Source organism: Saccostrea cucullata, unplaced genomic scaffold, assembly GCF_032062105.1.
Source record: "Saccostrea cucullata isolate Sc308-1 unplaced genomic scaffold, CSIRO_AGI_Scuc_v1 ctg105, whole genome shotgun sequence".
In the NCBI taxonomy this organism is placed as follows: Eukaryota; Metazoa; Mollusca; class Bivalvia; order Ostreida; family Ostreidae; genus Saccostrea; species Saccostrea cuccullata.
In genome coordinates this window covers 96,332-116,787 of record NW_026919155.1, presented here as the reverse complement: position 1 = coordinate 116,787, position 20,456 = coordinate 96,332, and the positions used below count along the sequence as shown (strand labels likewise).

General features: G+C 31.1%; 1 protein-coding gene across 1 annotated transcript; it reads left to right on the top strand.

The window, feature by feature from the left end:
* The first annotated feature begins 436 nt into the window (after positions 1–436).
* Positions 437–12,008, top strand: LOC134280307 (uncharacterized). The gene is made up of 7 exons (XM_062762723.1): positions 437–509; positions 3,529–3,651; positions 3,734–3,969; positions 4,585–4,681; positions 7,110–7,232; positions 7,583–7,664; positions 9,802–12,008. Exons 1-7 carry the CDS (start codon positions 449–451, stop codon positions 10,337–10,339), a joined length of 1,260 nt encoding a protein of 419 aa, XP_062618707.1. The 5' UTR covers positions 437–448; the 3' UTR covers positions 10,340–12,008.
* Positions 12,009–20,456: the final 8,448 nt, after the last annotated feature.

The window sequence follows — 20,456 nt, the reverse complement described above, 5'->3', positions numbered from 1 at the left end:
TCACATCTCGGGAAGGCGGAAATTGCTGCGAAATTCAATTTGAAGAGGACTATGGACGCCATATTGACGCCATGTTTCTCACATCCATAGGGAATGAAATAAAAATAAAATATACATTACATTTCTAATATAGGTTTTACATGTACCTATGAGGAAAACTTCATTGCCGGGAGCCCTTTAATCCCTTGAGGGTTTCGCCCCCTAGTTACTGAAAAAAATACTACAGTGACCCTTTAGCTTTCTGGAATGTACATATACTATTTAATTCATTTACCTATTAATCCTCCGATTTAAATTACTCCATGAGAAAAATTCATTTGATACAGAAGTACATTACTACACTAGTCTTCAAAGCAAGATACATATGTAGACACAGGTATTCTATTTCCTTGTTGCCTGATAATAAAAACTAATTTAAATGCGTGACTGCATCCTACGTACGTCCAAAATGGATGTCAGGACAGCTGTTATTTTGTCATGCATTTTAGGTTTAATTTCTTTTCATGAAGGTATGATTTTTTTTATAACTGATTTGATTGGAATAGGGAATTAAAATCATTATCAACCTCTGCTGCGGTTGACAATGTTTTTCTTGTGGTAAAAATTTTCAATGGTACACTCAACCACCTGCAATATTTATATATTTTTTATGTAATTCAATTAATCTAGAATGAATACAAATCAATAACTCAAATGAAGAAGGTTAGCATTAACACCTATATAATAGCTGGCATTGTCCACAAAGGAGTCTCTTCACAAGCAGGTCACGAGGTCGGATACGTGTTGGTTTCGTGCTGCAAATACAGCCATAAATAACTTTTATAATTAGTGCCTAGAACAAGTTGTTTATTTATTCTACTTCATTTTGATTTACTAGATATCATTCAAATAATAGCGTGTCACTTTGTTTGATCAAATGTGCTAAAATTACAAAATTACAAAATGTTGATCACATTCACCATGCATATGTCTCATGGATTTGGTTTTGTATTTTGCATTTTTGATTTCAATGAAAAGAATACCATTTTGCATGTAAACAGAGAAGATGACAAATGTTTTAACTAACCACGTGTTGTTTCTTATTACAACTGCGTGTTTGTAAACAATCATTCAAAGCAGTTGGTCAGTATTATTAGCGTATTCCTTGATTCTCTATTTCACATATACAAAATAGTATTTATTTTATTGAAAACAAGCACCCAATAGAAATAAGGTGGTGAATTAACATTTGAAAGTAAAGCAGGTTTGATCAAACAAAGTGGCAAATTATTACTGGAAGGATAGTATAGCATCATGATGAAAAGCATGCTTTACTAAAAGGTCACCATTAGATACTAAATTTGGGGAATTCAAAGTATATCGCTTTGATTTTATCACTGCATTATATGCTGATCCGTCAATTTGTCATACACAGTTTGGTACAAAATATTTGTATTTTAATGCTGATATTTTAATTTTTTTTTATAAAGAAATTGTAAAGCATTTAAATCACACAATGCATTATCTGCATGAAACTGCAACACGTGATTCTTTTGAAATGTGTCCAACAATTTATGATGAAACACTATACTACCTCTTCAATTTTTAACAGAAAGGTAAAAAAAATCAGTTTCTTTGAAATCTACTCGATCTGTTTGACTTAAAATACAGGGGCTCGTAACATAAAGCTTGCTAAGTTTTTGACTTAAGTAGCGTCGTAAGTACGTTTTAGGCACAATCTTAGGACCTGTCTAAGTACTACTTAAGTATGTCTTAAATCGTAACATAAAGTGAACTAAGCGAGGTCTTAGCTAAGTCAAACTTATGTTAAAAATATTTCATATACGTCAACCAATGGTTTTTGATTTTGTATAGATATATTGCTAAAAGTTATTCAGTTAGGGTTTTAATTAATTACATATAAAAGTTGACGTCCTTGCCTATCGGTTTAAGTTATTTTAGATTAGATTTCATATTAAAATTATAATTATGTAATGAATTGTTCGGAATGTTTGGAAACAAATATGTCTCCTATTAACAGCAATTTCTCTCTCTCTCTCGATCTCGAACTGTAGTGAGCCCTGTCTAAATCCGCACTTCTCGCGTTCTATATTTATTTTATACTTTACAGATACTTTTTATAATATTACTGTTACTGTCATCACCCTCTTTCTTTTCTGTCTTTAACAAATTATTTCAACTCATATTTTCAAAGTGAACATACTGATCCATGGTTTATTACTGTGTTCAATTTATTTCTATAACCGAGACCCCACTAATTTCAGATGTATCCCTAAAATTAAATTTTGTATTTACATGAATGCTGTGTTGGGAGTGATCCCTAAAATTATTTTTATTTATTTATATGTATGCTATGTTGGGAGTAATATTGGAATCAGTGATCAGCCCCCCCCCCCCTCCCCCCACGAAAAAGTAAAATTCTTAAATTATGCAGCGTCAAATAGAGATAATTATTTTCTTTAATGTATATTATGAATAGAGAAATGTTTGAACATCGAAAGTCTACATTAAATAATTCTAAATATATGTACAAGAAAGTTAAGATATACTTAAGTCACCTCTACCGACTGCCTAAGTTTTGCTAAGATTGCCAAATCTTAGCACGCTTCTAGTTACGGTCTTAAGTTTTAGCCTGTACTTAAGTCCTACTTAAGCACGGTCTTAGACTTAAGTATCCTTTATGTTACGACCCCCAGGTTACTGACTCTGTGTAACTGAATTTTGAACTCATCATTTAATCATCCTACTTTATAGAAGCTGAGAGTTAAACGAAACCATTTTAACTGAACATACTCGTATGCTCAATATAATTGTTAAATGACAAAAACTGCAATGTCATAGTTACTTTTCAGTACCAATGCACTCTTAGATGCTCGTCTACTCTCAACTTAATACCGGGAGGTATATAGTTATATTGATTACGTATTAATGGGAATAAATCTTGATGTTTAATGTCTATGACAAATTGTGTTTCATTGCTTTTCTAACTTTTTCAAATAAGTACGATGTATTAAGATTTCGTATAGATTTTATTGCTATGTTTGATATTTAATAATCATGAACGTATCTTTAACCCCCTGCTGGTTACAACTTCATACAAAAATAAAAATGATAGCGTTTAGTATATTTTTATAACAGAGAAATAGCATAAATTTATGTAAATATTCATTAACTATACATAAAAACACACCGTACAATGATACTCAAACTACACATATAAGACTTGTAGACTTTATCTAATTTGATTAAGTATTTTAGAAATATCTAAGAAAAAAATCAGTATGCAAAATAATATTAGCCTAATTCAGAAACTGCTCTATAAATGCCATTTTTACTCCTCATAAAATATTAATTGCTTAAAAACAGACAGATAGTTTTAGCTTTATAACAGAAAATGTTAACAATAATAGGCATAAAACCTGAGCTAGTCAATGCATCGTATTTGGGCTATTAATAACTCCTAATGAAGTTATTAAAACATGTATAAGGATTGTTTTGGAACATGTTTTTTATTCATGTTTCTTTTAGTGGAAAGTACATTCTGTGGATTCGAAGATGGCAATGCTTGTGGATGGGTAAATGTTAATTTTAAGGTATCTCGATTCGAAACTCCCTTAGCTAATTCGGGACCAAAGACTGCTTTCCAAGGAGGTATGTATTCGTAGAATATACATAATAATTTTTTAAGCATCCTTCTGTTTCAATTTATTTTATAAAATTAATACTATTGCAGAATACTATGCATATTTTTACGGAAATGAAACTGTGACGGATGCAATCCTGGAGATCCCAAATGCTAATGGTGGATGTCTATTTTTTGCCTTTCATATGTGGGGATCACAAATGGGGTCCCTCTGGGTAAACGTCACTACGGAGGAAGGAGTTCAGCCTTTGTTGGTAAAGGAGGGCAATCAAGGCAACGAATGGCATTGTGTTGGCATTGCACTACCAATAAATCCACTATCCACAGTATGTGCATCGTTATATGTCAGTGAAAGGAAATAAATTAACCTTTTTTTCCTTCAAAAAGGTTAAATAAATAACCCTTTTTTTCAAATAAGAATAAGCTATACTCTTTTTCCATATCACACTCGGTTTCAGCTGAGACACTTTTGCTTTTAGCCTTATGTTTCTGGCTGATATTGGTGTCTCGGGCTAAAGGATGTGACAGGAAAACGAAGATATTACATTATATTTGATTACGGTACAAACCTAGTAGTAAAATACAGCACATGTCTACTGGAGCATATACAACTCCATAATCTTATGAAAACAGATATTTAGAATAAAATTAACGAAATAATTATGTGTTCGTAATAAGAACTGCATTTTAAATGTTTAATCTACAAAAAATGTAATATATACGTTTCAACCCTGCTTATCCATATCAGCCCTTTGAAATAAGAGATATTGCATACGCCGTAAAACCTGTATTTATTTTACTAGTTATGTAATAAATATACACATTCGTGTATATGTTAAATTAACAGAGAGAGAGAGAGAGAGAGAGAGAGAGAGAGAGAGAGAGAGAGAGAGGTATAGATTTCAAATGGCAAGGTAATTATTGAATTTTCATTTTTGAAGATCAACATACATGCTAGGAGAGGTGGAATATCCAGTATCTTTGGTATAGACAACATTTTGATTTTTGATCCTCTACTAGATTCATGCGATGTCATCAGTAAGTTTGTATTGGACACTTAGCAAACACAAGCAAATTTTAAGAATTGTGGTCTCTCGCTTTCGGTGTCTTAGTGGATGCAATGTCATTATTTATGGCATATAGTGTCAAATTTGTACGCCCTATCATATGTATTCTGAAGGGCAGACAGACGAATGAAATTTAATGTCCCCTCATTTACGCGAAAGCGGGGGACAATGAATGTTTTAATATACATACTCTTAGATATTAATTCAAATAATCTTGAGTTATAATGTCATCGCTTCTTCGCACTAAAATATAAGGAATCACTGTCTAGTTTGTTGGGTATGCAAGCGCTGGAACTGGAAAAAAATTGCATAGCGGGCGAAGCACGTTTCCAGCTATCTTTTATGGCAAGTCCTTTTATTATTTATTCGTGAACTAGAAATTTTCTTTCAATAAGAGAGATATCTCGTAAGCATAGAGAGATATCTCTTTAGCTTATAGAGATATCTCTTTGACTATTAGAGATATCTTCATACCTCAGAGAGATATCTCTTTAAACAATTGAGATATCTCTTTTTGTAAGAGAGATATCTCTTTTACTTAGAGAGACATCTTTATAAGCTAAAGAGATATCTCTTTAAGCGAGAGAGATGTCTCTGAAAGTTAGAGAGATATCTCTTCAACAAGATTAAAGAGATATCTTTCTTAGTTAGAGAGATATCTCTTTAGATTTTCAAAAAGATATATCTTCATAAGCTAAAGATATCTCTTTTAATGAAAGAGATATCTTTTTTCCAGTGATCCCTAAAATGGAATAATTTATTCCCCCCTTTCAAACGAAAGCGAAACAGGAAGTAAAGTCTCTGGAATTATTTCGCTCGAAAAAAGACTGAGCATGTCATATCCAGAATAATATATGAACTATTCAGACAAAAATGTTATAAATCTCTTATTTGAAACAACAAATAATAATTGCAACTTCGTTGATAAACAATGCTAAAAATTTAATATTCAGGAAAACGAAAGTAAGCATAATAGCTCAAATGCAGTGGACCGAATTTTCTCAGCTTTTGAAATAATCAACAATTACTCATTTGAAATCTAGACAACACTGAATTACTTGTCACGTTTAGTAAAGCTATAATGTAGAATATCATGAATATGTTTGCAAATTAAATACTTTAATCCATTTCCGTGGATAAAAGCTTACTTCCGATAAAGGGAGAAGTCATTAAAAACGCAATTTTAATAAAAATAATGAAGAGAGATATCTCTTTGCAATAAAGAGATATCTCTTTTTGTTTGAGAGATATCTCTTTTCTAAAGACACTTTTGAAAGATATCTCTTTCACTTTGAGAGATATCTCTTAAGATAAACTAAAAGAGATATACCTTTTACTTTAAGAGATATCTCTTTAACTTGGAAAGATATCTCCAAAAGTAAAACAGATATCTCTCTAAGAGAAAGAGATATCTTTTTAACGTTCAAAGAGATCTCTTTTCACAAAAGCAATATCTCTCAAGGAGAAAGAGATATCTTTTCAAGTGGAAGAGATATCTTTCTATTTAAAAGAGATATCTCTCTAAGTTTTAGAGATATCTCTTTCTTATAGAGATATCTCTTAAAAATGAGAGATATCTCTTTAATTTGGGAGATATTTTTTTTTTTAAAAGATGTCTCTCTAAATTTAAAATAAATTTTATTTTCCGAATAAATAGTAAAAGGGCTTTCCATAATCTTTGATATCCCCAGGCTGGCATACCCAACACACTAGACAGGGATCCCTTCCATTTCTATTTTATTGTAAAATAAAATTGTCAATTTAGATTTGAGAAATGTTTAATAGATTTTAATTACACGAAGTTTCCTATGCCAAATCCAATAATCCCCTCCCATGCACACAGAAAACAAATAGAAATGGATATATTACACAAAATGCATCTATATGGAGGCAGTAAAAATTCATTTTGTTAGCAGGTCAAAATCTAAATGCGCAGACTTATGCAGCTGAACATATTGATATACGAACTTTTTGCTTTATCGATAATTTATATAGAAATACAAATGAAAATAGTACATTGTTTTTATTTCATGTTTCTAGAATTAGCAATACTAGTACCCGTCTGGCAAATGTATAATCTGTTTCACATTAAATATCATAATTCAGTCAAAAAAAATCCAAGATTAACAAAATGCAAACTTGATCTGTAACACAGCAAGATACTCCCATGCACACACCAAATTTCAGCTCCATATCTGGACACATTAAGAGAAAAGGAACGGAAAACCAAGTGGGCAAACTGACGGACATACGGAGGCACAGCTATACGGACAGAAAGACAGACGAGGAGGAAAATCTGTAGTTACCTCTGGTTTCCGCTGTGGGGGACTAATAAAATATTTTAGACAAATTTGTGATCTAAGCGTTATTCACAGAGATACTTTTTTTTTCTTTTTTAGACTGTACCTTTGCACCGTCGCAAATTAGAAGTACAACACAAATGTCGATCTCACCTTCGATCACAAACTCGGTTAATACCATGGCAGGTGCCCCGACGACTCAGACTCCAGACTTCTTCACAGGTTGGGGTCATAAACAGCTTAAGGCACTTCCTGGATCAAGAAAACGATAGAGATGCCTTGGATGCTCTATACTGGAAAATATTTAATTTTTTTTTACAATAGCATTTAAAATATGAGATTTTCATCTTTAAGAAAGGCTTCTTCGTGTCAATTTTCATACCAGTTTTACATTCATACTTGAATTGTTTGTCTGCATTAATTAACTCACTGAAATAGTATTTTGAAATAGGAGACATTATTTCAAAAAACTGCATACAAATGACTGAATAAAAACAACAAGTTCATGAAAACAGTGTTACATCATTACACGTAGAACATTTGTTTGATTAATCCCTCTCATTAATTTACAGAGAACTTACCGCTGATTACTGGGGTACCTGGAGGTCTTGTATTCCTCATTATTATTGCTGGTATCTTCATAGTTGTCTGTAGGTAGGTCATAAGTAGGTAGATAAAAATGAATTTTAAATAATAAAAAAAATAAAGTAAAAGGCTTTTCCTTCATATCCATGCTTCTTAAAACAGAATTTTACATAATTACAATGACTGACTTACGACGGCGTATTCGTGCCATTTGACAAAGTAGAAAAAAAAATTTAAATCGGTTGTACGATTTTTTAAATCGTTTGAACGATTTTTTAAATCGTTTGTACGATTTTTTAAAAATCGTTTGTACAATTCTGAAAATCGTTTGTACGATTTAGAAAATCGTCTGAACGATTTTAAAAAAAATCGTTTGAACGATTTAAAAAAAAAACTTTTGAACGATTTAGAAAATCGTTGTATGATTTTTTCTTCTGATTCGAAACAGAAGCGAACTGGATAAGAAGCCTGGTAAAGCTATTGTATAGAGAAGTCCTTTCGCTGCTGACTTTAACTGATACAGAAACACTTATAATAAATTGTATCTTGTTAATTAAACTGTATGAATATTGTTGTCATGGACCTTTGTTACAATCTTCGTCTTTATCTGTTTTTTTCCCTTGAACACACTCCGTGCGGATTTTCTAAATAGAAGCGGTAAATCCTGCCATAATAGCTTTCCAGTGCAATCACCTGTATCCCTGCAATTGACAACATGACTCATTTGTTTCCTCGATGAAAAGAGCTACATCCCCTATGTCGAATTTGTTCTTTCGTCTGAACAGTCCCAACTTAGCTGTTGTCCTTTCCAGCGTTCGTTCGTTCACTAACAAAGACTCGGTGAGATTGCGAAAGGATATGTGCAATTTCCGAAAAGTGAAACCCATCTTGAAATATCCCTTCAACGACGTGGATATGTTGTCCTACTTGTGCAATGTTTTCTACCAGGCTTCAGCGTGTAATAACAAGAAATACAAATCGTACAAACGATTTTCTAAATCGCACTAACGACTTTCTTAATCGTACAAACGATTTTAAAAAATCGTTCAAACGATTTTCTAAATCGTACAAACGATTTTCTAAATCGTACAAACGATTTTCTAAATCGTTCAAACGATTTTTTAAAAAATTGTCTACATTGTCAAATGGCGCGAATACGCCGTCGTACTGACTTAAGTTCCATGGCAGAAAAATATAAAATGAATAATTAGGAACATATGGATGTTTTATCATCAATAAAATAGTAGCTACTGTAACGTGTAACGCGGCCAAGCTTGGTGTATGGTGATATGGCTTGTATCACTAGGCGTTACACTTAGGTTCGTTAACCTGTTAACTCAGATTTTTGTTGACCAATATACAGTTATAATACAATAATACAAATAGGTTTCTTCTTGATTGGACAACCACTAACTGTGGTCAACGGGTGTCTCCCGCAAATGAATTTCTTCGGTCCTGACACTAAAAACATACTGACTCCTGGCACTTCCCCCACCTTTATCTGTGGTATGCCACCTCTCTCTCTATAACCAATTGACTGCCTTATTCAGGTCTTACGTTATGGCTATTGTAAATTCTCAGGCTCAGTGACCTCCGCAACTGTGTGCCTTATTAACTTAAGGTTTTACTACAAGGTATATCAAGGTTTTACTACAAGGTATAATACGACACGCAATTCATAATTACAGCAAACACCGTCTCCAGAGAGGTTTCAATACTCTCTAAAACATCATGTATTATTTCCGGGCAGTTTCCAAACTTTGGCAATTTCAGACTATTTAAATGATCGTAAAATTAATATTTTTTAGTGTTTAAGACTTTAAACAAAAACGTAGGTCTAACGTTTATATGAAACTAAACAACAACTATTCCGTTTCACTGACATTTTCAGCAGATAAATCTAGAAATCTAGAAATATTAATAATGATAAATTGGAATATGGAATGGACTATATAAATCGAAAAAAAATTCAAAAATGTGAGCTAGAATGAATTTGAAAAACCCTGGCCATTCTGTTATTTAGAGGAAACTGTCAACGATCTCTGATCTCTGACGATTCAAGCTGCATATTAAGTGTATAATTCAGTTTTAGCTTTTTTTTTTAAAATCATTAGCTTCATATACCTTATGATAGGAAAATTTCTTGTTTTTATTCTCCTTACCTTTAAAATTCTGGATTATTTCAAATACATGACATGTTTTGCAGGAAGAAAGAAAAAGAGACATTTCCAGAGAATATGATGTCAGACCAAGTTCTGCAAAACGCAAGAACTAATAATAGATACCGGTCATTTCCACACAATCATCAGCATGTAGAAGAAGAAGTATATGATGAGATAAAGGAAGGTCCCGAGTATTCCTACGCCGATACTTACGATACACATAAACCATTAGATGATGAATATTTAAAGCCTATTGAAAAAAATGCTTATCTGGAGCTTCTCACCACGAAAACGGAGAAAAATAACCGAACACTGTCCGATAAATATAAAGAAAACGTGGAAGAAGAAGGATATACGATATTGCCCGCCATTACTCTCCCGATGAGTACAGTCAATGAAGCTCGGTCACATGAGAATGAGGGGTATGTCGACCAGAAGGATCTGAACATTCCTAATAGACCCGGCAAGAAAATATCAATCAGTGATCAAGGGAATGTTACGTATTGTGACATCAGATCAACTACGGAACAAAAGCAAAACATTGCATTGAGTCGAACCTATCTCTCCCTCTCTCATATGTAAGAATGTGATAGCATAATGGGAAAAGTGGAGTTGAGGAACAGTGATCAGGCTCATAAATCCCATAAATAGTACAAACTGTTGACAAGACAAAGACACGAACAGCTGGAAACAAATCAACGAGGTACTTAAAGCAATAAGCATCCTCTGTCGATCCGCCTCATAACAAATACAACAATTTTCGAAATACTGGCTTTAAACAAGATTGTAAATAACCCTGTAACATCAACTTAATAGTCAGATTATGTCTCTGTGTAATTATTCATAACTATCTATTATCCAATTAATCGGTCATAAGTATTGTTTATTATATAATTATTGATAATCCTGAATATAAACTTTTAAGGTTTATTATTTGAATTCCATTTACTGCATTAAATATTTCCTTTAATGTAGGGGATTGCCTCTCAGAGAAACAATCAAAGGCAAACCTATTTAATATCTACATGTCACCATTATAGTGCTTAGATTTTGCTATTTATATCAGAAAACCTATTTTCTTGTAATATCATATTCTTTATAACGAGTGTGAGACGGCGTGTCCATAGTTGCTTGTTCCTGATAGATGTCTCGTGGTGATCTCCTAGGATATATACACCTATCTAATGGTTTTCCTTAATATGTAGAAATGTCTCTTGGTTATCCTTATATATTTTTTTTCTTACATATACGAGACCAAAAAAAAAAGCAGAGACTGCCATGAAATCTTTAACTGTATAAAGTTATCGACATATTTCTATTAGCAATCTACGTATTTTCACTGTTGCTTTAAAATGTAATTCAGTGTATATGCAACGCTCTTTAAAATATTTAAGGTCTTGTCTATTGTCGCACAGCAAGAGAGTACACGTATCGAAGACATGACGCTTATCTTGGATATTCATTTTTAAAATCTTTTCAATCTCTCAAAAAATACGTTTTATTTCATGTACACTCAGCTGAAACTGAAACGTCTAGTTTTTAACCATTTAATGTAAGATATTTTAATTTTTTCCATAATGGATTTGCAGAATCATTTTGCACGTTATTACATGTATTGAATAAGAAAATAATTCCAACTGAAATGACACCTATCACCTTATGTCATTTCCACATAAATGAAATATATTGATATGAACAGTATTCAAGCTCAAATGTCTATTAAACACTACAAATTTTGGAGCAGAGCAAACACGGGCCTCCAAACCATCAAAGATGGGATCAGATACCATGGAGGATTGATTTATATAGCAACTTATATTCTTATGATTTTAATTTTGTCCCTTTATAGCAACGTTTCGGGTGTCAAATTGGGTGGTATGTTGGTTTAAAGCGTTTCAACATTTCAGCTAAGGAAGAAGGAACGTTTATGAACGATCAGTGGAGCTTTAACGTTACTTCCTCTTGAATCTGACCTTACATATCAAATCTAACCCAACTGAATGGATGTAGAAGGTAAAGATAAGGAACAGTGATCCATCTAAATAAAAATCCATCAACCAATTCATACACATATGTTAAAAAGGCATAAAACACGGGCCACTGGAAATTCCACAGGTGGGATCCGATGCCTAGAAGGACTAAGCATACCCTGTTCATCGGTCAAACCCGCGGTGAATCTTTTTTATTGATCAGATGGACGGAACTATTCATAGTCAATTAGACAAAGGCCCAATAATTAATATGAAACAATTTTGTCTTTTGTACATGTACAAATTTCAAGAAATGTACATGTACAAAAGACAAAATTATAGGTCTTGTAATTTTCTTTTAGACAGGCTGATATCGGCCATCGTACCTCGTAAAATTAAAAAAAAATCTTTCTCAGAAAAACTACTTGAGTAGCGAATAAGTTGGTAGAGCCGTAAGCCGAAGAAAGTGTAATATAATTACGTAATAAAGGAAAGTTGTCAGTGGAAATGTTCAAGTCATCTCGGTTGTCATAATTTTACTTATATATATTACATGTATGTTTTATCAAACTGCGCAAACTGTTTTTCAAGTTGCGATAAGTTTTATATGAAGTTCTGAATATAAATGAGCATTTCCTGTTTTAAAGTCTATTAGATCATTGATAGGGAAAAGGTTTCTCAATAAAATTTTGAGCTTAAGAGTCTTTTTCTTGAACATTCATTTTTTTTTTTTACAAGATTTTCATTTATAGGTGTTTTTATCAAGGATGTTTATCTTCCGAATGAAATGAAACTTTTTAGAAATTAACGTGAGCCAAATGATATGAATGCGAATTTTTTCCAGATTATTCATAATATTCTTTTTTTATTATTATTATTACTAGTGGGGTTTTTTCATGAAACAGCAATAAATGGAAGGTTTTTTTTATTTATTTATTTATTTTTTTGCTGCATTGTAATTTTATTTAAGAATATCTGAAAAAAGATGCTAACTTCTAAATTATAGAATTATTCATTTATAGGTTTTGAGACGAAAAATTACCCTCAAGTCTCCATTCACTTTCTGTATGCCATTTTTTCTTTATATTTATGTATTGCAGCATTCCTAGCATGAGCAGAAATTTTCTTTTCCCGACTTTTACAAATGATCATATTTATTTAAAAAATAATTTTTCAATGTAAAATATAGCTTTTTCTATTGTCGATTAAAAACTGAATACTGGATCTTTAATATTTATGTCTTTGTTACACTGTTAAGCTCATTTGTTATATCTATGTCATATTTAATTAAGATAATTAAACAACTAAAGGACATTTCTTCCTTCGTTTCTCATGCGTGTTTATGTAGTCATTTTACTCTTGTGTCCAAGATTTTAAAATTATATAAACAGTATCTCAAACATGCATCATCACAATGCAATATTTAAGAAAGATGGACAAAATTAAGGTTGCAGTAACTTTATTTATCTTCTTTTTTGAATTATTTTGAAAAATCAAAACAACAATGATTGTTAATCAATCATTTTCGTATTCAAATTGAAATTCATGATCACATAACAGTCAGTAGTTTTATTTAATACCGAAAAGATGTTCGTTAATTTACCTTAACTTTCTCTTATAAACCATAACAAAATTGATCTCATAATGTTAAAAAACTATTATTTATAAAGTATGATCTTTTTCTTATATAATACATGTACCAAACATTTCTTATTTATTTCTTCAAAGGAAACTTTCTTATCATTAAAGAAGTATATAAAAGGTAACAATTGTACATCCCAACGGCAGGAAAATAATTACCATCAATAAAAATCCATTAAGAATAATAATTTCTATACAAGAAAATATTTCTATGCAGTAAGATAATTTTAATTTAATTAAACATTGAATAAAATCTTTGTGGGTTTTTTATGCATATTTTTTTCATATCAAAGTAAATAATTTTGCTTTGAATTATTCTTTGGACATTATACCTACATTCAATGTGTCCAATTTTAATAACAACTTTACGTCATATCATTTTCTATTGCATTAGGATTTAACAATTTAACAAAAATCAGTATATATACTTGTATTTTCGACCCAGCGCTCTTGAAACCATCCTCGGAATATACAGGTTCTGTACTCTTTTAGACACTTGGATTACTCTTGGTTTTGTACAAGTGCATCCAACGGGTAGATCTAAATAGGTTTTTACGTATTGGTAAACACCATTTACACATCTTTTTTCAAGCAAGGGAATTCGATACGACACCGGTTTACATTCATAGTTCTCCATTCCATCCATGCAAGTCGTGCACCGACATCGAGCAAAATGAAGAACCTGGGGGTATCGGTTCTCGTTTACGTCCTCAACCAAATCCCAAGGACAAAGCGAGCGTTCGTTTAGAAATACTGGTGACGCGTCTAAATAAGGATTTAGGCACCGGGAATTATCAATGGGTTGTGAAAAAGTGCTATTCAAAATCTCAATTCCATTTGCTTCGAAATGCAAATGCTGCAGTTGTCTTTCAAACTCGTCATCACTCAGTCTGTGAGTACAGTGTTGACAGTTTGTGGGAATGAGAGAAAGCAGAAAGACGATTATTGCTGATATCCATTTTCCCTGCAATTGAATAAAATTGAATGTTATTCGGTTTATGCAAAAATTATGCTTTCATTTTCCTTCTCCAAAAAATTCATGCATAAAAATTTCAGAATATGTTTAACTTGGTGCTAACAGAGTAATATAAACATTTTTAAAAAAATATACCAAGCTAGGTGAATTTTATGAAGAAAAACAAAATGGTAGAAAAAAAATCTAAAAAATCTAATAGGCTGATATTTTCCATTTTGCCTTTTCCTCATAAAATTCATCCGGCTTAAGTTTATATTATACTTTTAGTACCAAATTAACATATTCTGAAATTTATTTTGATCTGTAAATATTTACTGAGTGTGATTTGTCCATATTTGTCATTTTATTGAAAATTAACTAATATTTTCCAAGAGTTATATCTTTTGTGCAAAAAATACAACAGGTTAATGAGTAAATGTAATATGAGATCAATTTAGGGGATAAATTAATTATAAAATAATCCAAATCCAAGACTAAGGAGAAATTTTCAACGAATTATCCATTTTTTCTAAATATGTGACATGATATAAAGTCTCCGCCAAAGAAAAAAAAATTTGTTTCATCTGCCCTTAAAATTGCTTCAAACATCACATTATCTTTCATCAATATCACATAGAAGGTGTTACGGTCTTTGATAAATCAATTTTTTTTCAAGTCGAAATTTGTAGCAAATGATTAATTTACATTGCATAAAAACATATTCACTGAAAGATAATAAAAAAAAATGAAAAATTTTTATTTATATATATATATATATATATATATATATATATATATATATATATATATATATATATATATATATATATATATATATATATATATATATATATATATATATAGTATTTCATACATGACATCTATGAAATAAGAACTATATTTATTGTTTTACAAAATCAAATTGCATTATTTGACATATATGAGAAAATTAAGTTTTTAAACAATTTACACTCTAGTCGATGGTTCAATTGATTTTCTTGAGTAAAGATAATGATGTAAAAGTAGCGAAATTATAGTTTTTTTAATAGATGGTGTGAAATAGTTATATAAAAAGCAACGAAGCATGACTCAAAAGTAAAAGGTATACAGATGAGCAGAGGGGTACATATACATAAGAATAATTAAATACAATAACGGGTGTTTAGATATACTAAATCAGATTTATCAGACAAAAGAGGAATTATGACATAAATATGAATTTACAAAAAATAAGATAAATGATTCGAAGGATTGATATTTTATACAGTTGAACATTTATAAGAAAAAAAATAAAGATAATGATGAAATGAAAATAATACTTTTAGAAACGCAGATTAACATTCCGAAACGATGATCTACGAGGGACGTTCAATAAATAATGTCATTAGCTCGATGGCATACAAAATAGTAGTCATATGACATAAAGCTTGACTTTCTCTCATTATTGAATCTTTAGTGAATTGATAACAGTTTGTGTGACCATTTTTCATCGCATTATTCCAACGTGGGAAGCTGGAAAACAAGGGCTATTGGAGACACTGCATTAAAAATGAATGGTCAAGAATCAGTAAACTAGAGTAAAATTAAACGCTACATTAAAGCAGCTGTAAAACTTGTTAATATCCCAAAAATATATTAACTGAAATATGTGAAATTTACAGCAACCAATGCCTGTTTTTATAGACAGGTGAACATGTAGATTTTAATAAGCAAAAATTATATAATGGGCATCAAAAATGGGTAACGTACTTGGCAACAATGACTTACAACAACCAATGTAAATTTGCAAAATTTCAACAAATCATCACTGATTATGGACCTTAAGAAACATAGCAAAATTGATAAAAATCATTTTGGGGATAGTTCATACTGTTGTAAAGAAACATTTTATAGTAAAAAAGTTTAATACTCAAAGGTCACCCTATATTTTGAAAAAATGAGTGAAAACGACAGCGTGTAGGAATATCCAAACAATTATTTTAAAAAATCAAAAATTGTACTTATCCATGTTTATACGAAATTCTAACAGATAACGAAATTTGAATCCATTTTGCTTTAAGCCGTCAAAACAAATTTATAATAAGATGCACTTGACAAAACTGCAAAGGCCTAAGAAGAGCAAAGAATTGCAAGAGCATAAAACAGTTTTATATGCTATTTTCTTAAATATTAGCGGTCTTGTTCTTCAAATTCACATTCGGGGAGGAAGTTCAAATTTCTGGAGGAGTCTGGAAAACTATTTTTTGCAGAAAAAAAGAAAGGTTTATGAGAAGAAGGAAACAGAATGAGGAATTCACTACATTAAATGTATTCATGACGGCGTCCAAACCCACAGGCTATGAAGAGTAAAGGAGTTTTGGGGATAAACAGAAAGTTAATGTTTTGTCATACGAACAAAATTTGCCAGATCTCTCAACCTTTGACTTGTTTCTTTTCCTAAACTTAGAAAACCATCTATCAGAAAGAAAAAAAACAAGTATAGCAAATCATAGGATCTGCCATATTCCAGTTAAAGGGTCATACTGTGTTCAACAATTAGAAATTGAATGAAAATGTAACGGATACGCGTTTTATCTGAAAGAGAATATTTTAGTTAAATCATTAAGACTAAGTCATAGAAAAGCGTTTTTTGTTTCTTTCCGAGCCCCAATGACATTAGTTATTGAACGCCCCTCGTATGTATCGATATTTTAAAAACAAATACAAGAAATGCGAAAACAATTTTTTACCGTCGTCAAGAATGTGCTGCTTTACTTAAGAAAAGGGAGTTTTTTCAGCAACTCTCTATGACTCCATTCTGGCTGGCACTAGATTAACTGATTAAATGTGCTTAAGCTTACATCATATTCTCTAACATTTGACATTCTGAGACGAAAATATGTCTTCAAAAAATTAAGGAAAAAGTTAATAGAAAAATTGAAGCAATGCCTATACTTTTCATATGACGGGCAGGTACATGGCGCTTGGTCATCGACATATCAACAAAGGTATTGTAAATCTCGGATAGCATTCATTACGATAATCGTTAACGTCTGTTTGAAAACACAGAAAATGAGATGAGAAGTCGAAAGGTAATAATATAAAATATCTGTACATCTGTACCAAATTTAAATTAACAAGCTTAATTAGACTATGGAGTAACAGTCCTATAAAAGTTCAATTCGAACAGATTTACAGAAGACGACAAGAAGGTGTGAGCAAATCACATTTTTCAGTTCTTAGAAATAGTCATGCAAGCGAACATATATATTTGTGATCATTGATAATCGTTCATTTACACATGTATATATTTTAATACAATTAAATGTCTAAGTTCAAATTCTAGCATTAAACTGTCGTTTTGCAATAAGAGCTATAATGGTGTTATGATTAATTTAGACTTTTCGTTTACTTTACGATTTGAAGTTTGTAAAAAATACTGCAATTTAAAGGAATTTCAGTTTGAAATCATGTCAAAAGAAATCTACATATCTATATTTGATTTTTGGAAAAGACCAAGCATGTCTAAATATATAACTGTTTTCTGAAAGACTGTATGATATATTGGTATATTTCTTTTGTTTATGTGGGGGCAAAATTTACAATGAAAATGAAGGTAAAAAATATATATGTTATTAGGTTGAGTTTACCTAAAAATTAAATCTCGATACACCACATTTTACTAAGCTGTTGATTTTTAATACCATTAAAATAATTCATTTATCAAATTTTCAAAATCTGAAGACACCTCCCATCTATGCTCTTTTTTTAATTTTTTTTTAAATGAAGATCCTCCTAAAACCTATACCACTTGTAAGATCTCTAGCATATCACAATTCAATTACAATGTAGGTATTTCCTGGTATTTGTTTTCAATTAAAACCACAAACTAAGTAGACCCGGCAGTAGAATGGCTTCTATTGAGGAATCAAAGATGGTCATTGGAGAATCTACCTTTAAAGTACGATTCTATTCATTAAATCTACCATATGTGGGCACGTATTGTAGGAGAAGCAAAGCTTCAAAGAATTTAAATTATCTTAATTAAAATGAACCGTACACCATTTACCTTTTGGCTCAATTTTACTGCTAAAATATCATCAAATCTCCATTTTTTAATCAAATCTCTTAAATGTAGTTCTAACAGACAAGGTTCTAAGTACTGAAACCACTACAAAATTACAGGGTTTTTTCTTTCAAATTTTTTGTTTTCCCTTTTATGACTGAATGAAAAATGTGTTTATGTATGAAAGAAATGTTTTATTTATTTTTGGTTCTTAGTAATTTAAATATATTAAACTGCATTCATAAATATGAAATACTACTTACGATATATAAAACACCGTCCTTCTCGAAAGTGCTTAACATCTCTGGACCTACATTGTATTCTAAAGGGTCAGAAAACGAATGTGCTAAAAGTAGGTATGGGCTATTTGGTACACATATTGTTACGTAATAGCTTCCAATATAACACTTCTTATGAGAGAAAATATCGTTTTTCCATCACTGACGGTTTAAGCTTACATACAGACAACTAATTTTTTTAACGGATCCTGCAAATTAGGCTAAATTTTTCTTTTTTACGCCATTTATATGTATATATAACTAGTATCATATTCAAAACGCTCTTTTTCATATGAAAATTCCTATCTTTATCCACACGCTCTATATTCAATTGATTTATTATTTGAATGATAAGTATTCTACACTTATTTTTTCTAATTAATTATCAATTATTAAATCACGTTCTGACAACTTAATCCAGAAGTCTGATATCTGAGTTTTCTAATTGGTTATCATTCTAAAAATGCATTGCCAGGGCAAAGACCTGGCTTCATTTTCGCAACAACAAAAATGACCTTGTCCTTATACCAATAGAATGATCTAGTCCAAATGTCCTATTTCAACACCAATATAAAGATGAGACTTATTGCATTCATTTATTATACAAAAACAAATCCCCTAGGAGAATAGGTATTCAAAAACAGGCTGTATGAAAATGAAATGTTCATGAATATTTATGAAAATATGTGTATTTCAACACATTTTGCAAAGAATTAAAGTATGATCCCATCCCTGCGATGATGCAATTCGAAAACTAAAACATGGACTATTATCTTCTGAATCAGTTCTTTCATAATATACATTAAAATATTCTGTACCAGCAGTTGAAATCTAATCAAAATATTTTTTTAAAACTTATACCTTCGGCTATTTTTTAAGAACTTTTCAGGATTTCCGTATGATGCCAAAATTTTTGACGTCATAATACAACTAGTCATTTTGTACATTTGTAGCTACCAAGGGTCCAACTGAATCACAAAGGGTAGTTTAGTTTTGTTTTGTTTTTTTCAGAAATCCCCAGGGTCATGAAAAAAGATACTAGTAAACCATGTTTTTACATCAAAGACAAAGTTGTGAGTACCATGCAAGTCTCATATTAAAAAAAATCAACATTTCCTTATTTCTACTATTTGATTTATACCCCCGTGCAACGACAGGTTAAAAATCTAAGAAAAATAATTCAATATCTACCTCTAAAATATTGAATACATAATCTAACAAGTATTAACTTACCATATTCAACAAAACTTGATTCAGATGGTAAAGCTTTAATCATTTGATGAAAATTAACAGAAGGATATGTACATTTGTGGTAGATCTGTTTATATATATTACTGTCTGCGTAATTCTCCTCTTGGAGGACGGCTGATGTTAATGAAGTTAGTAAACCGTACCTATTCAATTACAGCCACCATTCATTAAATACAACTCAGATCGTGTCTTATATCTGGTTTGGATCAATGATTTGAAATCAGATGCTCCTTAAGTCAAACCTCCTTTTTCGGAGTTAAATTTCCAGAAACATCGCTCGGTAATACAGTGATCACATAGGAAAAGCTTGTATACTTTAGTTCTCTTTATAATAAATTGTGTTGGTGGTGATTAATTCTACGTAATGTCTTCGTTGAATGTCGCCATGATTAATGTTTTACATAGTAGTATTTCATATGTATTCTGAAATAATTTTTTAAAAATTACTTTCCTTAATACTGTAGATTCCTAAATTTACGAATTAATTATAGCGTATTTTCGCGGGAAGCACCACACGCGAAATTAAATTACTCGCCTTTATTTTTATTGTGCTGAAATC